Raw genomic sequence first — 27810 nt, forward strand, 5'->3', positions numbered from 1 at the left:
TATTCTCGCTTACAGAGGTTTCTCACAGCTTATAGAGGTTTCTCGCTTACCTAGGTTCGACTGTATATTCGAACATATAATTAATGGTTAGTTAGCAATTAAACAAAAATTGAAACTTGGTTGAAATTGGTAATTTTGTTACTTCAAAAAGGTTGAGTTGAATCATTATTTTTTGTCAGTTGTAATCCACAGTAAGTTCCCCAATAATTTAAAATAACATTCATATGAAAAAGTATAACAAAACTTACAAATACTATTTTCATTTCAAACATTAATTTTAATTTTCAATACATGGAGATTACACGACCCCAACTCATTGATCTCAACTGTAGATAACATGAACTCATGATATAAGATTTAATCTTATAAATTCCTCTTCTGGGAAAAGTTCCAATAGATAACAAATACAAATAATAAATGATATTGATCAAAGACAATACTGTTTTTATTTTAATAGTCATATTATTTTTTATATGAATAATGACAGGAAAAAAGCAATAACCATTATTTTTATAAAATAAAAACAATACTTACTATTCAAAAACCATATAGAGCATTCCCTCTGAGCTGTACGTCTCCAATAGCTCCACAATATGAGGGTGCTTCAACATATGACATATTGTAGCTTCTCGTTTAAGATCTGAAGATATGAAAGATAATTTTATCGTTACATTTTGCAGAAAGATATTTATTATCAGAACAATCTCAAAGTAAAGTTATAAAATTTCCTAAGTAAAATGCATAAGAATTGTAAAACACAATATTTAAATAATACACAGTTACAATTTATAATTTTTAACACTTATTCTAACAGAAATAAAACAATAAGAAAAATGTTTTCCAATTGGAGAATTGGTAAGAGACATCACTAAAATGATTTTTGATAGTGTTTCAACAATCGAAATATAAAACAAAAAATAGTCTATCACTATAAATAGTCAATGTACTAATAAAAGTAAATTTTTTATGTAAATATTTATGTGGTATATAGATCATCGGTGGCTCGGGGGTTAAGAACTTGAGTTGCAATCTGCTGGTCCTGGGTTCGAATCCCGCCAATGTATTTTTCGATTTACATATGTACATTTATCCGGCGATCTTATGGTGTAGGAAAACATAGTGATGCAACCTGCCCATATCTGAGAAGAAATTCAATGATATGTGTGAAGTCAACCCACACTGGGCCAGCGTGGCTGACTATGGCCTAGTCACTCCTAACTTGGGGTAGACTCCGAGCCTCTAAGTGGGGATTTATAATGAACTGATGATAATTTATGTGGGAATTACACACCTGCTGTACTAAGACCTGGGCTTGCTGTGAAGCGAGCTACATCAACAATCTTCACTGCAAACTGCTGTCCAGTCTGACGGTGCACACAGCGTCTTACAAGGCTGAATGGGCCCCTATAAAATAGTAATTTCTTATATTTGATCCACTATGTTATTGCTTAAGTTCACTTATTAGAATTAATCAGGTCAAAGTAACATGTTATCCATAATTAATTCACACATTGCTGAAAATTATAGGTCAAAGCTTGGTAGTACTAAAAATAATATCTTTCTTACTAATATTATAAATGCATGATAAATCCACAATGGTTTAAACATTGTTATGGAAATTTGGCACAGATATAGAACATAGTCTTGAGTAGCACATGAGATATCTTTCACCCATTTTTTATTGCTTATTGCTTTGCAAACAAAGGCCAATGAATATTGACATTACTTACAAAAATATTTAAGATTAAATAAATTAAATGTCTATCATTTCATTCCTTTCAATTTATCTAATAGTAGGTCTTAAATAGGTCAGACAAAAGTTATCAATTGTACAATTGTGTACAAAGTTGTATCTTTTTTTCTAAGAATCAGGAATTTTGGCCACCAATCACTAGCTTCATAAATTGGATAGAAAAGCAAAATAATGGTAGAGGAAAATGCAAAATTATGCATCTCACTATGAATTTAAAACAATTCTTGTCATAGTTTATCAGTAGAATATATAGGTTATCCTTTTTAAATATACTATGTAATATATATTTGGTTTGGTTTATAAACTATAATATTGAACGTCATAATAAGAATTGCATTTTAAAGCCAATAATGTTTTACCAAAAGGCAGCTTACAATAATCATGTTACAGGAACTCGAGTCAATAAATTAAATTTCCCAAAGACAAAGTTTAAATTAAATATAGGTTTACTTTTTTTTTTAATAGAAGAAATTTTACACAAACTTAAAAATAATGTATACTCACTTGCCAATTATTTCACACAATTCATAAACGTCGTCGAATAAAACTTCGTCCTCAGCCATTTTTAGCAATAATACAAACAATTTTTTTAGAAAAAGTGATCAAATATCATTTTCAAAAAAGGTATAACTTTAGAACACGAAGGTTACGCCCCGAGAGGAAAATCCGAATTTCAAAAGGTTTAAACACTTCATAAGAACACTAAATAATACAGAAGATAAAAAATTTGTAAGCGAATAACAAACACTACGAAAATGTGCAATTATGTGCAATTTGTGCATATTTAAATGAAGAAAATCCGCGACAATTCGCTCATTTTTCTTTTGCTGTACAGTACTTCACTGTGTGATCTTCAAAATAAAATTTTACAGTGATTCTCGTAATATACGTATGTTTGAGTTCTGTTTACAGGTTTAACGATAAATTGGAAATTGTAAAATAATTAATTTATTCCCTTATTTTCTATTTACTTTTGACATTTACGAGGGGTTGCAAATATTGGATTTGAAGTGAGCAGCACTTGCACTGTGTTGTCATCTAATACTTTAGTGTTGTGCAATGACAAATTTTCTTTTTTAAGAGTGGCAATAAAATTTTAATTGTGCAAATATCAAAAATCTTATTCAAATATTTTCCTGTAGGAATGCCAAAATGATTTTGTCCCACTTAAAATTATATTTAACAAAGAAAAACAGTACCATTGAAGTATACGGGGATCAGTAACTACAGCGACAAGAACTTGAAGTTTTTCTATTTGTAATGTTTTCTTACTTATTTTTGCTTTATTTTGAATTATTAATTTTATATTATTTTTAATTCCTCCCAAGTAGGGTTGGCGACAGGCAGGCAAATTTCTTTAACAATTTGTTTAATTGGGCTTTAAGTAACTTTATCTAATGAGTAATGAAAGAAAACACAATAAATAAAATAAATAATGATAATTTATTTCTGAATACTGATTAGTTGTTTCTAATAAAGTATTTGCATAACGCTATTTCTATTTTATTAGACCTTTCAATGTTTTAATTACAAATTTAATATTGGTTAAAATGGCAAATTATAATTTTTTTATAGGAAATGTTTTCTACAAAAAAATTAATTTATTCAAATTTCACACTTAGGTACTCTAAAGTATTTTTATAGCTTACGCCTAAAATTTTTTTCGTTAAAAACTTATTCTAAGGTAATTAAATAGTAAAATACAGGCGGAATTTTACTTCTGATTACATCGTATGACAGTACTGTTTACTTTTCTTTTAAAATATTCGCAATCGGGGACTGTTATAACTATGCTGGAGTCATCGGTTTTAGCATTTCTCGCCTTGTTAATGCTTACTAGGTAACTGCAGTTATAATCTAACTCGTAGATATCAAACGAAGTTTCCTGGAAAATAAATAGATTAATTTATTACCAAACCAGTTGCTATTTAAATTATTAAGACTTTTGCTTCGCAAGTAGTAACGTACGTACGTAAGTACTAAACGTTATTTGGTATTTAAAAACATTAATACTTCTACGAAAGTAACCTAAACATAGGTCAATATTGTTGAGTGATATTAAAACTAGTATGCCTCTACATTAGAAACATTTACTGGCCACGGAAAAGCCATAAAAGCATTGAAATTAATTAAATTACTTGTTAATACAAACCTCGGTAATTGCTAACAAATCTTTAAACTGTTTTTGGGGATTTTGACATTTTATTGTTTTCCAATGAACGAAGAATCTGTAAAAAAAAAGTAGTAACTTAAAATATTGAAATATAAAAAAGAAATTATAAAATTGGTAAGAGTACCTATTGCTGAAATAGAAAAAAAAATCTTAACCTTACGAGGTCCTGTTTCTTTAAAAAGTAGTACCTCACGTTACTAAACATTCCCATTGGAAAAAAGAATTTTTACTACTAGTACCATCCTTTTGGGATATGTTTATTTGTTCGAAGTACCATAGCTATAGTCAATTAGGTTTTTTTAATTTTTCAATTAACCCTTACTTGAATATTATCTCTTGATGTTAATATAAATGCTTACCTTTTACTTTTATCATTGTTTTTAAAAATCGATTCCCAAGAGATTTTAGCTTTGAGCTTATGATCAACCCAAATAATTTTATTTAATTTAAGATTTCTTATTTTCTTATCTTTTTCGTTTTTTCGAAGTGGTTCTGGTGGTCTTTCTGAAATTATTATTATTAAAAGTAAAGTTTATTTGTTAACCTAATTTTATTATTGATAGCATTTACGTGTATTTAACTACCATCGTTTTTATTTGTTGTATTATAGAAAATGGCTGCCTTTTCACTTCGTAACTTTCCAAGACCGTACTGGCTTATACTTTGTACTTGTAAAAAGTACATTGAATTAGGCTGTAAATCTTTTATTATTACGTATGACTGCTCCTGAAAGTAGAAAAATAGTTTTCTGTATTAGAAATTCACACAACTGCAATAATATCTAGTATTTAGACGTATAAAAACTTAATCTGGGATACTATGGTCAAAATATCTTTCTCTCTCTGTCTTCCTAGCTTGTATCCGATATGGTGTCAGTTTTGTTTATTTCTTCCAATTGTGGCAGTTTAAGAAATAATTGATTTAAAAACATACCTTTGGCACACTCTGATGATTAACTAGGACCGAATCCAGTTCTCTACCCAGTCCGCGTACTCTTCTACTCCAGAAAACTTTGTAACGCATAATCGGCAGATCGGATCGTGGTTCCTTCCATTCTAATTTTATCGTCACGTTCCCTGAAAACATTCACATAAGTTTATATCATTCTAATGAAGTGGTAAAAAAAAACGATGAATAGTAAAATTATAATCTCAATTTAGTAAATGCTACACGTGTCATTGTTGAATTTACACACAAATTAATCTTAAGTAGAAAGCCAAAACTTTAATGATTTGTACAATCTTATTCTGCTCATTCTAAGAAACGTAGCAAAATAGGTGAATGATTCTTATGAAAATTACGTTAAAGCTACGTGTAATTACCATTTTCGGAATTGATCCGTTGCACTTTAAGTTTCTTTGGCGCGGGAGGAGGTCTAGGCCCTTTTCGCGGAGTGAACGGTGCGCTAGGTTCGGAAAACCCTCGAGTCCCTGATGCACTGACCGCTGCCACTCTAAACCGGTACCATCGACCAGGTTTCAAATGGTTACGAAGAGATACCTTCGTCCTAAAGTATAAAAAAAGGTATTAGTACCTACAAAAGAACATAAAAGAGCGGAAGTCATCTAAACGTTCTTTTTCAAAGTCGAAATAGTTTATGAATACTGTCACGTATGTGAATTGCCACCTATGTTTTGTCAAAGAGGGAGTCGAAGAGACTACATTAATATCGGAGGTGCTTCGGCAATTTAAACTCGCAGTACCATCCGTAAATATTAAATAGCAATCTGATTGCAGGTACATAATCAACCTGCGGATATCCAAACTTTTCTTGAAGTATTTACAAACTATTACAACTTAGCCGTTGTTATATTTTATAAATAATGAGGATGAATCTAACCATTGCGCGGTTATGCGATACGTAACGGAAAGCTGCTTGAAATCGAACAGTTTTAAATTTCATCAACTTTTTATTGTAAAGTACATCATTTTCCGTGGGTTTCTAAGACCAAAATCTCGGTTTAAAACATCTATATATATAAAAGAAAGTCGTGTTAGTTACACTATTTATAACTCAAGATCGGTCGAACTGATTTAGCTGAAAATTGATGGGGAGGTAGCTTAGAACTAGGAGACGGACATAGGAACTTTTTTATCTTGTGTGCATTTTTTTTTATTCCGCGCGGACGAAGTCGCGGGTAAAAGCTAGTATTGATATATTTGTAATGTCAAAGATAAGGACAGATACAGAGATTTTGGTCTCAGGAACCCACGGTTATTATTTTAAGGTCTAGTTAATATATCTATTTGCTAACTGTTATCAACTTAATATTCGCGTTACATTTGTTTTAATTATTTGATCTTATATTTTTTATGTCACTAATTAATGCGATACCAACGTTATTTAATAGCTCTATAATCAAGTGTTTAATCAATGATGTAATATGCAGCTTCATCATCTACCAAATTGTTTCTGAGAATGTTCTGCGAATCAGATAGTCTAGTCATTGGTCTTATTTTATTACAACTCGTTAATATCAAGATGGCAGTTTTTTTAACATAGTATCACTTGTGTATTTAAAACGAACGCAAGAAATGTTATGAAGTTAAACTCTATCGATGATTGACAACGTGAAACGACTTAGGCTGAAATTTATAGTCGGTACTCGGACTTAGCTCCGACTTGACTTAGGTTTATCTTATGGCAAACTCATCTAAGCATTTGCTTAAAGCTATCTCAGATTCGAATTTATAGTCGTTCTGGGCTGAGATTTTGTCAGTGTTGCCAATTTAGCGTATTTTATGCAAAATTTGGCAGAATTTTAGTACGTTTAACACATTTTTCTTCATTTAGCATATATCATTATTTTTATTACCATATTAACTTTTATAGGTATAAATAAAATTTAAAAATGAACATGATGCATTTTAGACGTATTCAAGAAATCACCAGGTAATCATTATATATTTTTTAATATAATTTAGTTCGGCATTCATAACAACGAGTATAGCAGATCCACTTTAATAGGCCACATTTAATACTTGCAGGACTTTTTAAAAAGATAGTATATTGAGGCATATTATAACAGGTCTTTAAGCACATTTTGAAGTAGCCGAGGTGGCAACAGTGATTTTGCTAAGCAACAGAGTTTTACAAAGTTTCTATTCGCACATTATCTTCTTGGTACTTCTCAGTATTTAGAAAAAATATATTTAAAATACATGATCCATATATCATTTAACTTATTAATTTAATCGAATAGTTGTATTTATTTATAATTTGCTATCGAAATTATAAGCAAAACGACGAAATTAACATTTTTAAATTAACACTTTTGTAAAATTATGGTTAGGTATACGGTAGAACGGAACGAGATTATTTGACTTGACAAAGTAAATGACAACGTCAAACAAATAACAACAAAATTAATTAGATTTTGTTATTGTTGAGGTTAATATCTTTATTTTTGTTGACTCTTGCATTCCATTACGCTTTTCTATCATATTATGCATTTCTTCTGGAATTTGGCTTATCTACCTGGACATATAAAGATTCCATCCTTTGATGTTTACCCAGGACCCGTATTCTTACGGACTTTCCATACTTTATCTTTAATTTGGATTTGATTGACGAACTAACAAAGATTTTCGAATGGATTTTATTGAACGGACAAATTGGATATTGTCTCGAATAGATAAAATTGACAAGCTTGGAACCCAATATTTGTTACATTTACACCATAGATCTTTACCTACGAGTATATCAGCTAAACGTGAATACAAGAGAGCCCTGTATAAAATACGTATGGACAATGTTCATTAACTCTGTACTAATTTTCTCCTTTCTGTTGTAGACTGTTTGTGGTGATTAACCAGGCTTAAGCCAACCTACACTGTACGTCATCATAAATAAAGTTTCAAGAAAATTGAGTCAACTTCTACCGCAATTTTATACGTTTCCCTATCCACCTACATACGCAATTCGAAGAATTGGGTAGCACTAACAACCTGCATGGCCTGAACAATATTTTTCTTAATAAATAAATATTAATAAATATATTTCTTCGTAAATGTTCAGAATATGGTTTTTGTTTGTTTATTTTATTGTAGCAATCCATGTCGTAAGCAAAATTGAAATCCTTTGAAGCGAGTAAGAAGTGTTTGTAAGAGTAGGCAGGTACAAAATCCTTGGAAACGGAGTGGTCATCAGGTGAATCCAAGATATATAAAAAACACAAAACAACAATATCTTTTGCACGAATGGGTCGGCTCGCCCGGTGAAATACCACGACCACACAGAAGACAGGCGGAAATGGAAGTAATTCCTAGTTTCGTCTGATGAATGGGCGTATCTGAGGCCTATGTTTAGTCCTCTTCATTATTCCACCCTTTTCTTATAAGGAAAGGATGGGAAGGGGAAGAGGATTTAACGGAGGAGTGGATGCCTAGGAAGGGGAAATATACCCTTCTGTCCCTCCATCGATTATATGTAGGCAATATCTGCAATTACGGATGCATATATTGTACGAATTTAAAAGTAGTCGAGAAACGTGTCAGATTTCGCTAAGTCAACGATTTTGGTGACTTAGCATTTGCTAAGCAAACGTCTAAGGTAAGCTTAGCATGTGATTATAAATTTCAAACTCGTAAGATAAGTCTAAGCAAAGTCCGAGTACCGACTATAAATTTCAGCCTTAGAGAACGCGGTAAGCGTTTCTGAGAATTTCGCTGTTGTGTTTATTATATTAAAAGAAATATTAAAAGCTATTGATTTTTTTACATGTTTTTATAGTGTTATAATTTTAATGAATTAGTTTTTGTTAATAATTTATAATGAATTTGAGAATTAATCCGTCTTCAGTTGTGAAACAGATTTATTAAAAAAAATAACTACGAAAGTTCTTATACCACTGGATTAAATAAATATAATATAAAAAATTAAGAACTGATATTGAAGAAATGGTTAGGATTTTAAGAAATTGTCATTTAAGGATATATCTATCTAACAGTGGTAGACCCGCAACAACAATAGTTGTTGGGTGCATGAATTGGCCGGGTCGACCGGTGAAATACCACGACCACACAGAAGACAGGCGTAAAGTGGAAGCAATTCCACGTTTCGTCTGGTGAGTGTGGTACCGGAGGCCTAATTTTAGTCCTCTTTCCCACTTCCCCACAAATCCACTTCCCCATCCCATCCTTTCCTATTAAGAAAAGGATGGGATGGCGAAGTGGATTTGGCGGAAGAGGGGACGAATAGGAAGGAGAAATATCCTCTTTCTGTGCGTCCCCTTCTCCCTTAATTAAAGGTAGACAACGCATCTGCATTTGCGGATGTCTATGGGCAACGGTCGCCTCGCTATTGCGGTGAATCCAGGTAGCCGTTTGCTCATTTGCCACCTTATGATATAAAAAAAGGATCCAAAGCTGCATAATTTGAATAGTTAGAGGTAGATTATATCCTTTAAAATTTCTAGAAGCCGCTGAAATCGGATAATAGGTATTAATATTAATACCTTCTCGGATAAAAAATTTATTTTTTAATAGTCTTTCTATTAGTACAAATGAATAATAACACGTGGAAGTATTTACTATAGAACAAATCGATTGGATTATCACCGGCCTCTATTAAATTAGAGCTGCCAAATGTTTTTTGCATCCGATCTTTATCAAAAAACAAAGTACTATAAATGTTTATTTTGGTATACAAGTAACAACAGTTTTTATTCCTATTTGAGTCCGGGTTTAAATGATCCTGGAGTCAAGAACAATTCCGGATCTAGCATGCGAAACGGTTATCGATGTTTTTGTTAGTTTAGCTTATCGCTTGTTTGTATTTTACATTCGACATAATGAAAAGAAGAATTTTTAATTATTATTCGTAATCAATTGTGACAAGCTTGACACGGGAATTAAAGCAATTAACAAAAAAAACCTAATTATTATTGCGAGTGATAACAACTTCAAGATTATAATAATGTTTTCATTCGTTTTAAATGAGACAAAATAATTGTTGACCATCACAGAATCGCAGACTTCAAGTAGATTAGATTATTGACTAATCAATAATTCAAATACATTTTTAATCAAATAAAACTTATCGAAGTAATCAGGACGATGACTGTAAGCGGCTAAAGAATTAGTTGAAAATGTTAATTTGTACTATGCAAATTATAAAATGATATCAGCAGTCTATTGTAAGTAAAAGTATCGTAAACAAGTCACTAAAAGTGGATTTCTGAGACCAAAATCTCCGTTTAAAACATATTGTTATCTCTGTTTTGTTAAAAATAATAACAGGGATGATGACATCTTTCATACACAGATTTTGATCTCAGAAACCCACGGTAATAGACCTGAGAAGTGTTGTATCCACACACATACTCCAAGGCTTTGTGCAGTTGCAAAGTAAGCTTTTATAGTGTTGATTTACAGAGTTCTTTGCCTTATCTTTTCACTGATGATTTAATACTAACTTGTTAGTTCGCATAAGAAGGTTCCATTCGCCAAGGCCAGCTTCCTCGTACTTGGGTCCTAGATGATGTTGCTCTTCAAGCAGATAGAGGACTCTGCCGGGCACTGTCCGTGCTGCGTCGCCGACACCGTCTGACCATTGGATGATCACTGAGCGACGCCTCTCTTTTATTTCTTCCAGTGTCGGTAAAGCCGGGAGTCCTATAACAAAACTACTTTAAAAAAACGGTATTATGCCAAAATAAGAGTTTTCTTTTTGTATCTTTAGTCTAATGTGATCATATAGTGATGTTACTAATTATATTCATGGATTTTCCCCCGATTAGAAGTCGTTACAAAGCAAATAAGACAGATTTTTAATGACAGAGGTATAGATCCTCTTACGATCGATGGTGACTGAGAGGGGTAGGCGGCGTTGACGGATTTCTATTTGACACGCCTCTTCCACATTCTTACATCCATCCATACATACACATCATATCGGTATAACACCATCAGATAATTTTACCAGCTATTGTTAAAAGGTCGACTGGCTCGCTGCACGCAGAGCTGCAGCCATGTCGACAGCACCGCTGTGTACCGTCACACTGCGCATCACTGTTACAAGCCTCTATACAGGCTGCTACCCACCGAGGGTGGTCTGTGCTCGGACAAGTGCCCGGCTTCCTCTCTTGTGATCGACATGTAGAACGACACTGAAACAAAATACTTCATCATCATGCGAGTTAGACAAGGTGCTGTTCGAAGAATCCTCACAAATGTTATATTCTCTTTTGACATTTAGTGGATTCTTGAAAATCCATGTTTATGTTGTCTCGAATCACTTGATACTATCTTCGTTTTGATCAATGAGGTCGTGGTTTTCTTATAAGAAATTATTTTATATTTTAGTTACATCTAACTATTTAGTATTCGTTATGAAATATTTATTTTCTCTGTCTGTGTTTAAAACCACTCGTACAAAAATACTTATTATTAGTCACTTAATTAATCAAATTACTTCAATAATCGCAAAATCAGTAATGATAGTGTAATCACACACTTCTCTATAATGCAGGATCGAAGTAATCACGGCATATTATTATAAGGCACCGAGGGCGGTGGGGACGTATAGTGAGCTGATGATGATGATGATGAATCTTAGGGGGTAAGTAAATTGTTATGCGAGAAAGGAACAAAAATTGCAAGCCAATCGCAGCAAAGAAGGGTGGTTGCCATGGTAACGGTGATTCTCGGCCAATAGTGATGACCTTCGTTGTCATTTGATCATTTGGATTTTGTTTTTTGCAACTGAAAGTTTTGCACAATTTAAGTAATAACGCAAAGTTTTTCTGTGTAACAAAAATTTATGGAATTTCATGCTGGATGGAGATGCACGGGAACAGCTAGTTAATGTATAACTTTACATTTATTTTTAATTTGAAAGGAGACGTGGCACACGTAGTTTTCAACAAGATTTCAATGTTTTCGTTTTTCGGTATTAAGAAAGAAGAGAAATATTTAGTACAGTTTTGATATAATTTTAGAAGTAGTGCCCAATGATTCTACTAATCATAACATGATTTAAACTTTGCTACACTTTTAGCGGAACTATAAAGATGTTAACGAATATGGACTTTTGCACTTAAAATGTTTAGAATGTATGATTGAAATACAACAAGTCATTCATATGCGTCCGTTACTTTGGTTTCATTTGACTAACTTAATTAGCGTCTGCATATCGAGTTTGTAAACAATTGTTAACTCGATGATTCATAACCCACATATTTCTTCTGTGTTTTGTTTACCTAGTGAATGTACACTTGCAAAAAGTTTTCAAATGTTTAAAACACTGTTCGATGTTCTTTGAAATGCGAGGTTCATTTGTTTGGTTGTTGAACTATCTTGAGATTGGCCTTTTTCAAATTGAACAACTCTCACACATAATCTTACGTTTTCGCGCTAAGACGAACTGTGTGGCTGAACTGTGAATATTTTCGTTTGCACGTAAAATGTAGCCGGAGAATTACAAATTACAGTTGCAAAGGTGGAGCTTATTTGCTAATCCCTTTTCTTTTTAACAATTTAGCATGAATACCTGCTGACATACCGTCTTTCCACTCAACTTCTTGGTTGGAGCAACTTCTCTAATGAATGAACAAATATTCACGGAGGATTAAAAAAGATTAAAGCGATCTAATTTTTTGTAGTTTAATTTTTGGTAACGTACATTTCAAGTCATAAGGAAATGATGTGAAGGGGAAGACGATTTGATTGAGGAGGGGACTCATAGAAAGGGGAAATATTCTTTTTCTGTACATCTTCTCCTCCGTCGATTAAGGTTAGGCAACGCATCTGTAAATGCGTATGTCTATTGCCAGCGATTTATTTGCCACCTTGTTATATAAAAAAAAATCCAGCGCTCCATTATATAGCTATTAAATTTCCTCAATTCAAAAGTACAAAACTTTTTTTCTATGTCTTTATTTTTTAGTATTTCATTCTTTTAGGCAAAACTTGCTTACCTAATGTTTAGTATAATTTTTTGATTTCCTGTATACTAGTTCACAAAACTCATTCGCATTATGAAATGCCAACGAACAACATTAAAAGTCCGGGAAATTAATGGTCTTCAAGGTCAATTTATTGTCTCTAATTACACTTAATTTAATACCCTTAGTTATCTAAATCGTAATTATTTTAAGTTTTACCTGAACCTTGTCTTCTTTTCTTGCATCGTAGCAAACCAAATCACATCTAGTCTTCGATAACGGTTCTGTTTGCAGCCGCGAGTATCTTCTAACTTTTGATAGAATCATCGGAGTAAGGCATAATAATACTATAATAATTTTAGTTCGCATATTGATAGTCGTAAAATTTTATTATATTTTCAAATTATAAGTCTCTGAGTTATGTTTTACCTGTAAAAAATAATAGTTGTTCAATACTTAATAAATGGTAATAAATCCTTTGAGAAATAATACAAATCTCATCAACGACTTGGCATTATATGTGGTGATTACTTGAGAAGCTATTAACGTGCCCGTTTGTAGGCGGGCCTATATTACAAATTATTGTTTTACGAGTTCGTTGATGCAAGAAGTATTGTTGAGAATTCCGGTATCTATATAAATAAAAAACAATGTATATTTGTATCCTATGAAATTCCTAAACTATTGGACAGATTCTAATGAAATTTGATAAAATTTTCTAAGGATATTAACGAAGTTCACGGATGAATTATTGTCGATGAATCATTACGATTTAAAACATTATCAAAATATTATCTGAGATATTTCTTTCAATTAATCAACATAAAATTATTTTAAGAAGGAAGTTAAATATTTTATGATTACTTAATTTATAACTATGTTTGTTTACTTAAAAATATTAAGATGAACAAGATCACTTACGTAAATTAATAAAAACGAATTAATAATTTATTGAAACACTGAATAAGTCTCACTCATTAAATTAAAATTATGAACTTTAATTGAGCTTAGCATTTTGACACGCGTGTCATTGACCCCGCGAGCTTTGACGTGAAATAAACAATAACTTGGGGAAGTGTAGACGTGTGTCCGATATGACATGCGCGGTAATACTGACCACTTGCATGCCTACGCGCATCGTTAACTATTCGTGTCTTGGCTTCATTAGATATTGTCGATGCTTCGCTTGTATGTGGACGGAAGGTTGCTTTTACTCGGACTGTTTCCTAATTAAAAAATGAACGGCGTCTTCCTGTTGCATTCGATGTGTTTGTTTTTTCAACTGTTTACACTAGCATTGCATTCTTACTGCGCCTGCACCGTATTATTAGAGAAGCAGGAAGTAATTGTCATTTTCTCCAATAGAGCAATTAATAATTTAAGTGGTTAATAAAAAATAATATGAATATTAAAGTATTTTGACATTGGATTTTATTTACATTATAAACGAAATAGTACCTATTAATAATAAAGAAGAACTCTAGCAAGAAAAATAATTTAATGTTAAAAATAGCCTATACCTAGTAGTATGCTCAGGTTTGCATTACATTCAATTTTCTGCTGAAGTGTCTTTATAATAGGATAAAGCTGGTATTTGAATAAAGATAGCAATCTCCTGGCTAAAACGCTAGACAAATCTAAAACGAAAGAACAAATGTTACGTCTGAACGCCAGTTGAATGAAGATGGCGCAATTAAAACCTGTAAATACTGAGAGCTGGACTTTACGTTGGTGTTCTTCACAGTTCAAGAATTATTAATCTACATCAACATTAACTTGTGACAGTCCACTGGACATAGACCTTTCCAAATGCCCTTCACAGTATCATTAAGAATCATTAGGCTAATATTAAATTATTAATTTGTTCTAAACAAAAACCTGTACAATGTTTAATCGCTCTTCCCAATTGTCTGAATAAACCTGTAAATTCTTGCGAGGAAGGATTACAACAACAATATTTCATTTTTAATAACCTTTTTTTTGTCCCTTGAATGGATACAGGTACAAGTTTAAATTTCGGCTGTATTTCAAATTATTAACTTTAATTTATTGAAATAAATGTATGAAAAAATATATGTACATTTAAGGGTTAAAGTGCAAGACATGCAATAAGTCTATAGGGATAGATTTAATTTGTACGGACAGCACAAGTGGCACACTAATTACACTCTCGAAGGGCATCCGACGCAGCAATCAACCGGTCATTGAATCCTTAGCCTCTTTGTGCCATGTTGACTGTTTTGTTAACCTTACTTGTCGCTTTTTATTCGCAATGAAGTGTAGTGAGTGTGAACATTTTTGTAATTATTCCCGGAATTGATGTGAGGCTTAATTTGTTGTTATACGTTTTGTTTGTAAAATTTTGTAAACATGTTCTTTGTTCAATGGTACTATAATAATTCATCTATGCAATTAAAATATTTTTTAAAAAAGGACATTGGCCTCAAACTAAACAAATAGAAGTACTAATAAATTCTTCTAGATTTATATTAATTGTTTAAAATTTATAAGTGGTCTGAGATTCCACTTGTTCTATCTATAAATACTTTACCTATCAATAATTACTTTAGTTTTTTAAATATAAGGAGGTAGCTTTCTCCTTTGCATTTTTAAAAGTAGAAAAAACTTAGGCTGAAAGTAAGATATCAAACGATAATCTACCATTGGGGTCCAGCATCAAATTTGGTTGTGTGTTTCAGGTAAAGTCAATTTACGAGTTCCTATGAGAAGACGGGTCTGGGTGTTAGTATGTGCATAGAAGTGAAATTGTGTTTAAATATTTTTAAAGTCACTGTCATAAACGTAGTTTAAACAATAAGGTGTGTTTACAATGCACATCACTGTAACTAGAGATCCCTGTCACGGTTCGCGTGAGCTGGTCTGGTTTCAGCGCATTCGCTTGCAAAACCTATTCCAGATATGTGAGACAAACGACTTGAATTAGTGTTTGGGGCAAATTACTTTTAATTACAAATTAATTAGATATAAAGAATCCATTTCCAGTGTTAAAAACACCTTAGGAATATTAGCAAAAATGTAAACACTTGCTTATTTTTTTTTGTTTTAGTTTTTTATTCTCGAGTCTTGGCGGTTTGTTCAAAAATACTAGTAACGGCCGTAGCACAGATGGGAAGGCAGAGATAATGGACTCCACGAGAGTTCACTCTTATAGTATTTCTCTCTCTATCTCTGTCTCTCTGTCTCTGTCTCTGTCTCTCTCTCTCTCTCTCTCTCTCTCTCTCTATTTAGTTTCCAAAGTTAAACAGTTCACAGAGCGGCAGTCGTAATTCCGTCACAGTTTTAATTAAATAATGTCAATAATAAAAGAAGAAAATATATGTTTACTTGTCCGAAGCAGGAATAATTAAACTCCAAAGAAATTAGAAGAAAGAAAAAAAAAATTTTTTTTTTAATAATTTTTAATTATTTCATCAATAATATTTATTAACCTTTGTTGTGATGACACAAACAAAAGAGCTTAAAATAAAAATACTGCCATAGATAATAATCTTATTAAAGGTTAACTTATTAACCCAAACAAGATTCACTCAAAAAGACTGGGTAAGGTATTCAAAAGTAGACTTAATAACAAGCTACATATATACGTTGTCTTTGTAACCATGAATTTGAAATGACCTGAAAATTTAATACGTTTTCTCTTTTTTTCAAAGAGCATGACGAGGATGGCAATATTGTCGTAATGCAGGTTTTACGACAGTGGCGACTCATCTTAGGTTACTTAAACTATTTATTGGTCTACTTCTTATTATGGCTGTGTTGTAAGCGATAGAAGTACCACTTTACTTCTTAGCAGTAGTGGTAGCAACGGTGGTAGTACCACCAGCGCCCGCTGTCGTAGGAGCGGCTCTAGTGGCGGCTGCGGGCAGTGGTGTGGTGTTCCGTGACGTCCAGGGATTCAGGTTCATGAACCATGAACCATTCCTGTTGGATACAGTCACACCCATGCCCGTGTTTGGCGCTGGAAATAAAATTTTATCTTAGTAAATCCATACATAAGTAAATTATAAAATCTGGATAACTTATATTTTATTAAGATCACAGACAAAAATGCAATGCTAACTTGGGAAGTGGGGTAAGATTTGTAGATCCATCCCGTAACGTAAGAAAAAAAGGAGAAAAAAAAGAAGTAAGAAGACCGTAAGAAAAAAAAAGTTAATTCATTTGAACGTTAATTTATCCCTTCTTTTGTATATTAATAAAGCTACTACAATATAATTTTATCTTTAAGATGTCGAAGCTTAGCATTTATTTGAAAAATTTGGTGAAGCAGTTGCTTGTTTGGCACCTTCGTCTAAATCAAGAAGAAAAATTGGTGCTTACTACAATACAAGGCACAACCAAAATTGGCTAAGTACACATTTCGAGGGCTTAACTTACGTATTTCAAAGTTTAGAGGTGGGAAGTTGTTTAACGGTCTTCTCGTGGAAGGTCTCGAGGTAGGGCAGCCGGAGCAGGCGTCGAAGAAGTCAAACATGTCCTCTGTACTAGTGCTCGTCGTGGATGTGCTCACGTCGTCGTAATCGTCGTCGCAGAACATCTCACACCAGAATAGACCACCGAACAGCGGCTGCAAAATAAAACAAAATCTAGTCTTCACAAACTCTCTTATTTCTTTAATATTTTCACACTTATATTTACAAGAAAATGAGAAGCTATAGTCAACCCTCAGCCAGTGCTACTTTTTATCATGAAAAAGCTGTCGCCCGCGACTCCATCCGCGTGGAATTAAAAAAAAACTTAATAAGTAGCCTATGTGTTCTTCCAGACTATGTTCTACAACTGTGCCAAATTTCATCAAGATACGTTGAGCCGGAGATACATTCAAACAAACATCCATCTTAACATTCGCATTTATAATATTAGTAAGATAAGATAAGTAAGAAGTAAGATTATTAATTTGAAAACGAAATGTTATGAAATTACTATAATTAGACTATGATAATACATTAAAAATTTGTCAATAAATTGTCACAAACCTTGCCCACTGCATAGTGAAAATTCACTGATAACACCAGTAAGTACATACACGTTCTCACAACACTCATGATTGTTGTTGTAATATGAAAACCATTCAGCCGGTTCCTTTCATACTTATAATAACGCTGCCTTTACGCAAGCTGGACGAATTACCAATAGGTGCTTTGACAAAGATTATAGTACATTCAGAGAGGATTGTGGAAAAAAATTAAATTTTATTTTAAGTTTACAAATTAGAATCCTTACATCTGGCATCCAATAAAAGAGAAAGCGATTTACATATATTCTGCAGGTTCCTGAAACGCCAACGCCACTTTATACATTCTTCTGATCTTTCCAAGTAAACATTGTGGATACGACTATCCAGCTCATTGCCTCAAACCTTGATATATTTGTAACAACATGTGTAGATTTATAGTCACAAAATTTGATGCATATTAATTTTTGAAGACTAAAGAAGTGACTGATTGAAGCAGTTGTAAAACTGCTGTTTTTGAATCAAATCACACTTGGTCTTGATCTTAGGTGGCCTTTATTTCTATAATGATTTGTTAAACAAACAAATATATCGTATCGTCCAAACAATTTACAAACACTTTTCCTTTTACAGTTAATCTTTGGTACTTAGTAAAGTACCTAAATTAAATTTCTATTCCGATCTTTTAATCTTTGCAAAAAGTCGCCTTCAATTGTTTGGTAGAAATTATAATGTGGAACAAGCGTTTGTTTACTTGAAGATATATTTAATGTTACTTGTTCATTGTACTTCTGCACTGTTTGGACACGGTCAAGTTTGAATGTCAACTTATACGTGTGTGTACAAGAGACTTGTGGTAACTCATTGTATAGGATGCAGACATACGGCCTGCGGAATACTAATTATTGTAAGGAACAATGTCCCTGAGCTATGAGTTCTTTGAATACACTACGCATTGTTTCCACTTAAAACTGTCTTAGTTTTGAAATATGAATTTTAATTTGTAATGATAATGTTCTTTATATATGTTTTTGGTAAATTATCTACACAATAGAAAGGTTCTTTAGGGTACCCTTTTCATGTTACTATTTGAGCAGTTTGTACCTTTTAAATAACGTCAAAAACGCCTTTTAATAAGTCAAATTATTTAAGTAATTATCATATACCTAAATATTCTGAAAGCTCTCTATAAATTACTTAATCATAACTTGGAATGTGCTGCACAGATTGGTGATCATTTAATTTTCAACCAAATAATGCGTTATTCGTGGTTTCGAAATAATATATAATTTGAAATAAAACTTATGATATTTATTAATGTTATGCAATATTCAAATAAACTCATTACATTTGTGATACATGTGATAGATAGCAAATATTAATTCAACATCTTATTAGTACATACATTTTTTATCACATTATAACAGTAATAAAAGTATTAAATAACTTAAAAAATTATGAAAATATGTATAAACTAATCACGACAATTGATGCGTTTAAAACTTTAATAGAAAGAACAACTGAAACAATATGTATTTTAATATACAAAGTATCAATGTTCGTAATCATTTTCGTTCCTTATAATGTTTTCAATGTTTTGTTAATTGTGGATAAAATCATAACAATATTACAATCTCAGTTAATTAATGAATAATATTAGTTTAATTAGTATTGTAGGAAATTCCGGGTCGTTTTATTGTCTTGCTTCCAGCTTCAACAAGTATTGGTGAATAGTTGTATTTAGCCGGCGTCGACGTGCACTCATTGTGCGGTATGGGGAACACATATTTTATATCCACGTCGTATCTGTGAAATGAACGTTTTTCATTACAATACAGTCAGTCACAATCACGTATGAAAATATGAAAGTAGAATTTCCTGGTTTAATATAAAAAATATTTAGTTCACGTGAATATTTTATGTACAATATCGAAACAGAAGATTAGGTGTTCAGTGATGAATGAAACGTGAAGAAATAAGTATATTTATATTAGTGTATATTATATTACATACTAGCTTTTATCCGCGACTCCGTCCGCGCAGAATAAAAAAAAAAAGAAAAGAAAACGGGGTAAAAATTATCCTATGTCCTATTCCTGGTTCTAAGCTACCTGCCCACCAATTTTCAGTCAAATCGATTCAGCCGTTCTTGAGTTATAAATGGTGTAACTAACGCAACTTTCTTTTATATATATAAGATTATTAGTATATTTTTATATTTTACATAGTAATATATATATATGTATTAATTATGAAGGCAGTAACCTATTTTGAGTTATACCCAATCACAAACATTCTTTGAAATATGCGCTATAACTTTGTGCTTTTAAAGTGCTTTAAAATAATACTAATGCTTTTAAATTTCTTCTGCCGCCTGCATCGATATATTTATTACTCCTTAATTTTTCTTTTTCAACTAGTAACCCGCAATTTTCTATAACTCTTACACAAAGATACTGGGAACGTATTCATAACTTGAATAATTGAAATATTAATCTAGAAAATAATAATAAAATTGTTACCTTGGAAGTTTATCTCTTAAGTATGCCATCACATTTTTAGGCAGAGTTGCCTTTCTGGACAGTACAAATGCACTCAGGTATCGAGCGCCCTCTCTCTGTTCCGCGCAATGCAGTAACAACGCCCAAGTCTTGTACTCCGTGTCCAGTACATATGTGTTGTAAATACCATCATCTGCAGTCAGAAATTACTTGCATGACGAATACAGAAAAATTGTTACATGAACGGGCTAGTAAGTCAAATTTCTTAATAACGAAAAGACTAGAAATAATTATTTATTTGGGGATTTTTATAATGAAAGGTACAACGAACAAATGATGATAAAGGTCTTGTTAGTGTCCCATTTAAGCTTTGAATGTATAACAAAATGCTATTTCTAATCACTAGCATAATAGACGCTTATGAGCAAAATTATTTTGTAATCTTACTTTTTGTAATATTATAAATGCGAATGTTTGGATGGATGGATGGATGGATGTTTGTTTGACGATATCTCCAGAACGGCAGCATGTATCTTGATGATATATGGCATAGAGATAAAGCATAGTATAGAAGAAAACGTAGGCTACTAATTATTTTTTTGTATTAAAACTATTCGCAATTTAAAACTTTAATCGCATTACACGAACACCCCTTCCCTTTTCCACGTTTGTATCAATCATGTACATAATGTAAGTCACTTTTTATCGTGATAGTTGAAATCAGTATAAAGGAAATGCATTTCCTTCAGTTTATTAAGAATAGGCGAGTCATTAGGCAAGGCGTGTTTTCATCACATCCCCTAATTCATGCTTTTTTCGTTACCGTTGGAATTTAGAAAAGGCGTATTGTAGCAATGAGAATATTAACAAGTTATAAATGTATACAGAATACATGAATACATCAATCAATTACAGTGTTTTGATTGTAATCATTACTATTCGACATTGGTGGTTCTACAAAGAATAAACTAGGAACATACAAGAATATTGTAGTACAAGTTTTAAGGTATATCGTTCAAGTAGTTCAACTGTTTCGCCTCGCAAGGGATAAACAGAAATATGAAGAACTGTCCGCCAACCTTCGCTAGTCGGAGAGGCACCTCAAGAAGAAGTTCAAGTAGAATAATGATAAGTGATTTTGAAATTAGACCTATATTGTAACAGTAATAATAAGAACAGTGTTCCCTTACACTGAAATAAAATGGTGGTTTCTTGTACTAAATCTACACCAAGGGTCCGCTTAAGAAAGCGTTAAGCGACTTACACGTGAGTTCAGAATGAGTCCAGTGCGCGGGCTCGTTCAAGTCAACTCGCCAAGTAATGTTGCCGAGCAAGTTCTCTCCGAGGGGGTCGTCCGCGAAGCGATATGTGAAATTCATAGTCACACCCGGCGTCCATTCCACTGACCCATCTGAAAAGAACAATAATTAAAATAATTGTTACCTATATAATATGACCAACCTAAAATAAAAAATCCGACATTTGAGGTTTTGTCACATTGGCAGTTGTGTAGAATTTTTTTAAAATGTCTTAATTTTTATTATTACTTTTGATGTAGCTTAAGAAGGGCAAAAAATGTTACCAGCGGTTTGAACATGATCGTCTTCTGTGAAAACAGCTCTCATGCAGCTATATGAGAGTGCTTCTTCAGCACTGGCATAGTATTCCACAACATACCAGTCCCCTAGCATCTGAAAAATGTTGAAAGACTAATATTAAAAATTTATTTTTAAAACGCCTACAATTTGACAACTGAAACAAAACATCAACTTCAACGTTACAAATGAAAAATTGCTCTGAGTTTTTTAACAGGCGTCTCATGTCAATCGAGGATGGAACATTATGGTAGAATGACACAAATTCCCAAAAAAACTTAAAAAAGTGTATTAGCACATACTAATACTTATTGTATATATTTAAATAATATGTTTAAACAGGAAGTTCAAGACAAAACACTCAAACAATGTTATCTAAATCAGTGACCATTAAATACATTTATAACTCTAGCTAATTGAAAGTGAAAATTTACCGAGTATCAATACATTGGTAAACATTAGCTCCGACGCATATCAGCTTAACCATAGTAATTCTATTGTGATTTAATAATGTATGCAAATCATTTTATTGACCTGTCAATTTGAAAGACCCACACAAAGGCTTGTTTCATATCAAAACTAAACTTTCAATAGACACTTTTAACTTACTTATGTTGAATATAAAAGTGAAAACCCGGATACAAAGTTTACTAAGAAGATGTACAATTAATAATTTAGATATCCGACTTAATGGAACAGTGGATTATAAGTAAAAGAAGTTTTTATGAAAATAGGGGGCAAACAAGTAGCTTAATGTTTACTGATTCGATTCCTATGGACATCTGCAACACAAGAGGAAACGCAGATGCTTTAAGGGTGCTCTTTAAGGGTAGTGCGCATTGATTTAAAAATTATCCTAATAAACGGGCCCATACATATTTTACCACACGTATTTCATAAGAATAGAGGTTTAAAACCTTTTTCTACTACTCCGACCTGCATCGTGTCTGTGTTTTTAAGATCTCGGATATTATGTATATTAATTAGTTGTTGTTTATAATCCCTAGCACAAAGTAACCATAACAGATTTTTAACAACTATACAATTGTACGTTATTTTGACATTTTATGATATTAAATGCTAAAAATAGATGACAGTGAATAGATGAATATACTAATAGGCATTGTAAACAATAGAAAAAAGGTGTGCATACAACTTTCTCTATAATTTTGTGGGATTACTATTATGGTAATTAAATTATTTCTCATTATTATTTTTAATTAACATTTAAAAATAAGAATGTATCCCACGGCCATGTTATATTTAATTTACGTGTTAACGGGGTGGTTAATACTGACAATAGACTCTGAAGGTGGCGCTGCCATCGGGTTATAGGAGAAATTGGAGACAAATAATGAAAAAAGTATTATCTAAGTATACGAAGCAAACATAAAACCACGTTAATGGTAAGTGTTAATGGGTTTGTTAAATTGTTCCAATATTGTTTTTCTTAAAAGTACTAATGACATATAAACGTATACAAAAGTGTATTCATAACAGCGTAATTGAGCATTAACTTTGGTTAGGTTAAATAATAGATTAATTTAATTAATTTATAAATAAATAATAGATCAACAAACTAATTTGCACTTTTAATGAGTAACTAGTACTATAAATGCGAATGTGTAGATGGATGGATGGATGTTTGGAGCTATAGAAGAACACATAAGCTATTAATTAAGTCATTTTCTAGCTCCGCACGGACGGTTTCACAGGCTACAGCTAGTCTAGAATAGAAATGACGTTTTTTAACAAAAGACGTTTTCCCTAAATTCAATTTAAATCGTTCTCTAATTATTGTGTTTTAGACTAATAAATATGGTACTCGGGGAATATTTCATTTGTAATTAAATAATATTCGTTTGTCAGTATGTCCGTTGACAAGTAACAATTTATAAAATCGTTATCAAATATCCGCCCCACCTACACAACGCTGAGAGCTCGCTTGCATCAGCTTTAAACATTGATACAACTTTAATGTATTACGTATTTTATTATGTGAATTTGGAACATTATTCAATATTGAAGTAAGAGAAATTACTTCTAGATGAATATCGTTATAATTGCAATTTATATTTCTGATCCACACATTAAACATTTTTTATGTTTTAAATTTCTAATTGTGTGTGATATAAATAAAAAAAAATTGATGGATGGTTGTTTGTTACTATGTTTCTCCAAAACGGCTTAACAGATCTCGATGAAATTTGGCACAGATGTAAAACAAACTTTGAAAGAATAGACAACCCAGAATTACTAAATTATGTACGGTTTCCATGGGATACGTTACATTTTGTTTTTACATATTTACTCGAAAAGCCTGCCACGGTTTACGTAACTTATTGAAAAGTAGCATAGGTGTACAACATAGTCTTGAATAACGCATGCTCATCCTGTGTTTCTTTTTAATTCCGCGCGCGTGGAAGAGCTAGTCAAAAATAAAGCGATAAAAACAATTTTGTTAATTTTTGCGAAAGCTTAAAAACATTCAACATAGTAGTTAGTTATTAGTATATTTTTGCACAGTTCTATATCTATAATTTAATTCAATATTGCTATCCATTTTATAGTCTATAAAATGACTTTATGCTTTTTAAATTTCCAAACATAATTTTTAAATTCAATAGGTGGAAATTTAAATATATTGGAGTTTTATTTATAATCTATTTAATTAGTTATTTATTTACTTATAAAAAAACACTCACCTGAGATAAATCGAAATGTGGAACAGCACGTACTTCCGGACATTTTCTTTTATTTACAATCCTTCCTAAAGCAACATCTAACATGATAACTAAAATTCCCAACAGTAGCACAATTTTCGCCATAATTAAGACCAAACAAACCTAGATGACACAAATAACAACTTTTTTTTTATCGCAACTTTAATCGGTGTTGCGGTAAAAATGACGGTATTCCAAAAATATAGTTTCGTGAATTCAAAACGTATTACTCATTCGAGGAATAAAGTGCGACTAACAAAAGGGAATTGTTATCAATATTGTATGGGACATTTGTTAATGCGTTGGCCGGGACGTTAGCAGCATACCATTATCAGGTATCTATGAGTCATTGTTCTATAATTTTTGTACATCGTTATCCTGTGAGCAACAACTTTATTGACGTGTTGACATTGATTTTATTGACATGAATAATTTTGGTCCATGAATCAATATTAACAACCTCAATACCACCTAAGTAAGGAAGCAAGTTAATTTATCTATCTAAATCTAAACAATTAATGAAATACAATATGTCTGTATGAATTTCTTACTAATATTATAAATGCGGAAGTAACTCTGTCTGTCTGTCTCGCTTTCACGCCAAAACTACTGAACCGATTTAAATTAAATTTGGTACACAGATAGTCTAGAGCCTGAGGAAGGACATAGGCTATGTACTGACTTAGGCTATACTTCGAGAGCAAACGATGGTAACAATTCGTTCATAATGAAATGCATAGGAATTCTTCTTTAGGCTGAGTTTCAATTCGTGCAATGAAATATTAGTATTAGAATTCAAATTAGTTCCAACTACAAACAGTTTATTGTTATTTGATAGCATGATTTTATTTGATGGTATCATTATTTTTCAAGTTAAGAGTTTGATTGCTTACGTAAATATATTAAAAATAACACCTAGAGCCGAAACTTACTTCTGTTCTCTGTTCTGTTCTTTGCTATATTCTCTGTTCTGTTCTTTTTTCTGTTCTGTTCTCTATTCTGTTCTCTGTTCTGTTCTTTATTCTGTTCTTTGTTCTGTTCGTTATTCTGTTCTCATTTCTGTTCTTTATTATGTTCTCTGTTCTGTTCTCTGTTCTCTGTTCTGTTCTTTGTTCTGTTCTTTATTCTGTTCTGTTCTTCGTTCTGCTCTGTTCTCTGTTCTTTTCTTTGTTCTGTTCTTTATTCTGTTCTTTGTTCTGTTCTCTGTTCTGTTCTCTGTTCTGTTCTTTATTCTGCTCTCTGTTCTATTCTCTGTTCTGTTCTGTGTTCTCAGTTCTGTTCTTTGTTCTGTTCTTAGTTCTGTTCTTAATTTTGTTCTTTATTCTGTTCTCTGTTCTGTACTTTGTTCTGTTCTCTGTTCTGTACTTTGTTCTGTTCTCTTTTCTGATCTCTGTTCTGTTCTCTGCTCTGTTCTTTATTCTGTCTTTGTTCTGTTCTTTATTCTGTTCTCTGTTCTGTTCTCTGTTCTGTTCTTTATTCTGCTCTCTGTTCTCTTCTCTATTCCGTTCTCTTTTCTCTGTTCTCTGTTGTTTGTTTGAAGATATCTCCGGAACGGCTCAACAGATGATGACTTTTGCACAAATGTAGAACATATTATGAAAGAACTTAAAAGCTACTAATAAGTTTTTTTTTTTTAATTCCTCGAGGAGGGAGTCGCGGGCGACAGCTACTATATAATATATAAAAAAAGTATTTCGTGAATATGATGATTTTTTTAATTTTTGTATCTCTGTCCGCAAGTCCGCGTTTGGTCCGGGTAATCTCCGAAATTATCCGATTTTGACGGGACTTTTACTTGAAGGTAGCTGATGTATGCGGAAGATACTATAAGCTATTTTGTTTTATTCCACGATGACGAAGTCGCAAGCTACAACTAGTGTAATATAACCTTAGTAAACTCTCATAATTTAGATGATAATATAAAAATATTTCGATCGTCTTATGGTTTCAATCATAATTTGTTTAATAGTAAGAGGTGTGAAGCTTGACTGGTTCCTAATCGCAAAATATAAACAGAATTCTTGTTAAACAACTTGTTTTCTAACCTACTTTTGTGCATCGTGTCAAATATACTGGTTCCATAAATTGTCGGAGAATTCGGCAGGATTATCTGGTACGAATTTTAAATTGCCAGAATTACTTTCCAATTGCTTTTACCGGAACGATTTTACATTTTTTTAATAAAAGTCTATACGATAAAACTTATATTCCAGATAAATTAGTTGTTACAGGTTCCCTTTCCTTCTATGATCATCAATCTTTTTTCATGTTTATTCTTTTCCGTACGAAAGATTGTGGTATGTCTTCTCTACCACATAAAAATACTGAATAAGATTTGATTTTTGACGTTTTAATAAAGAAATAAGCTTTATAAAGGCAATTTAAAATGCCTACTTAACTAAATAAATTAAATGTGAGAATTAATTTCTAATAGATTTATCTTGGTCAAGTATTCGTTCTAACTACTCCGCCAAAAGTAAACAGGCATTGACGAAAAAGAATGCGGCACAATAAATTCGAGTTTAGAATGTCCGAGTAATTTTACTGAAGAAAGTGTTTTTGCTTTTTCCCCGTACGGTCTGCTATTTTCACCTATCTATACTTATCTCAATGCGGTCAAGGGAACAAATTTGTTATTCACGGCTGCACCTTATTGTGCATATTAGGTAGTTAAACTTGCATTTATGTTAACTTACGATGTCCTTTATTTGTATAGAAGTGTTTTATTTGAAACTAGTTGTTATTGCCCTACGTCGCTTGGCTGAATTCCAATTGTTAAAAACAAAATATGGCCCCTGGAGACTCTTGCTTTCTAATGGTGAGAGTATTACTAGTATCGGTTACTTAAAGTTTATACAATTCTAATAAACAACGATATTCTTATTATAATGTAAAACAGTCGGTAAAATTAATTTGCATTTTTAAGATTTGAATATGAACAGACCTAGATAAATTTATTTATTTTCTAGTATCTGTCCATTCTAAATGTTGTTAAATCACGTTCGAATGTTAGCATGGAATCTTCCTACGAATCTAAATTAGCTAGCACCTCAGGAATCACAATCAATACCTTTTTGTGGTAGAACTGGCAAACAGAGCACGTACAATGTGCCAGCGAACTTTCTTAACATTCTTCAATACCTTTTCTTTTATGTACTAACTCATCTTATAAATCTGTAGTTGTACGACTGGCAGAAGGTTGATG

The 27810-nt window shown here is 32.2% G+C and overlaps 4 protein-coding genes across 4 annotated transcripts in view; all 4 read right to left on the reverse strand.

Annotated features, from left to right (window-relative positions):
• The window catches only part of LOC106709948 (peripheral plasma membrane protein CASK), a 124401-nt gene extending 121636 nt beyond the window's left edge, over positions 1-2765 (reverse strand). Inside the window, exons 1-3 of the mRNA XM_045679208.1 lie at positions 2258-2765; positions 1292-1404; positions 535-640 (exon numbers count right to left, since the gene is read on the reverse strand). Of these exons, the coding sequence (XP_045535164.1) occupies positions 535-640; positions 1292-1404; positions 2258-2316 (278 nt within the window). The 5' untranslated portion in view covers positions 2317-2765. The remainder of the gene's footprint in view (positions 1-534; positions 641-1291; positions 1405-2257) is intronic.
• Positions 2766-3416: 651 nt separating this feature from the next.
• LOC106709954 (anosmin-1) lies at positions 3417-13954 on the reverse strand. The gene is made up of 10 exons (XM_014501886.2): positions 13733-13954; positions 13031-13240; positions 10849-11035; positions 10343-10541; positions 5249-5433; positions 4860-5002; positions 4511-4652; positions 4286-4430; positions 3906-3981; positions 3417-3638 (listed from the first exon to the last, which is right to left on the reverse strand). Exons 2-10 carry the CDS (start codon positions 13178-13180, stop codon positions 3468-3470), a joined length of 1398 nt encoding a protein of 465 aa, XP_014357372.2. The 5' UTR covers positions 13181-13240; positions 13733-13954; the 3' UTR covers positions 3417-3467.
• A 2395-nt stretch (positions 13955-16349) lies between these two features.
• LOC106709956 lies at positions 16350-17943 on the reverse strand. The gene is made up of 3 exons (XM_014501888.2): positions 17809-17943; positions 17210-17399; positions 16350-16790 (listed from the first exon to the last, which is right to left on the reverse strand). Exons 1-3 carry the CDS (start codon positions 17875-17877, stop codon positions 16612-16614), a joined length of 438 nt encoding a protein of 145 aa, XP_014357374.2. The 5' UTR covers positions 17878-17943; the 3' UTR covers positions 16350-16611.
• Positions 17944-19315: 1372 nt separating this feature from the next.
• On the reverse strand, positions 19316-24865 carry LOC106709955 (lopap). Its single transcript, XM_014501887.2, has 5 exons — positions 24588-24865; positions 21870-21978; positions 21552-21698; positions 20309-20480; positions 19316-19592 (listed from the first exon to the last, which is right to left on the reverse strand). The coding sequence occupies exons 1-5, from the start codon at positions 24708-24710 to the stop codon at positions 19448-19450; spliced, it is 696 nt and encodes a 231-aa protein (XP_014357373.2). The 5' UTR covers positions 24711-24865; the 3' UTR covers positions 19316-19447.
• Between the last annotated feature and the right edge of the window lie 2945 nt (positions 24866-27810).

This window comes from Papilio machaon, chromosome 9 (assembly GCF_912999745.1).
Source record: "Papilio machaon chromosome 9, ilPapMach1.1, whole genome shotgun sequence".
Lineage (NCBI taxonomy): Eukaryota > Metazoa > Arthropoda > Insecta > Lepidoptera > Papilionidae > Papilio > Papilio machaon.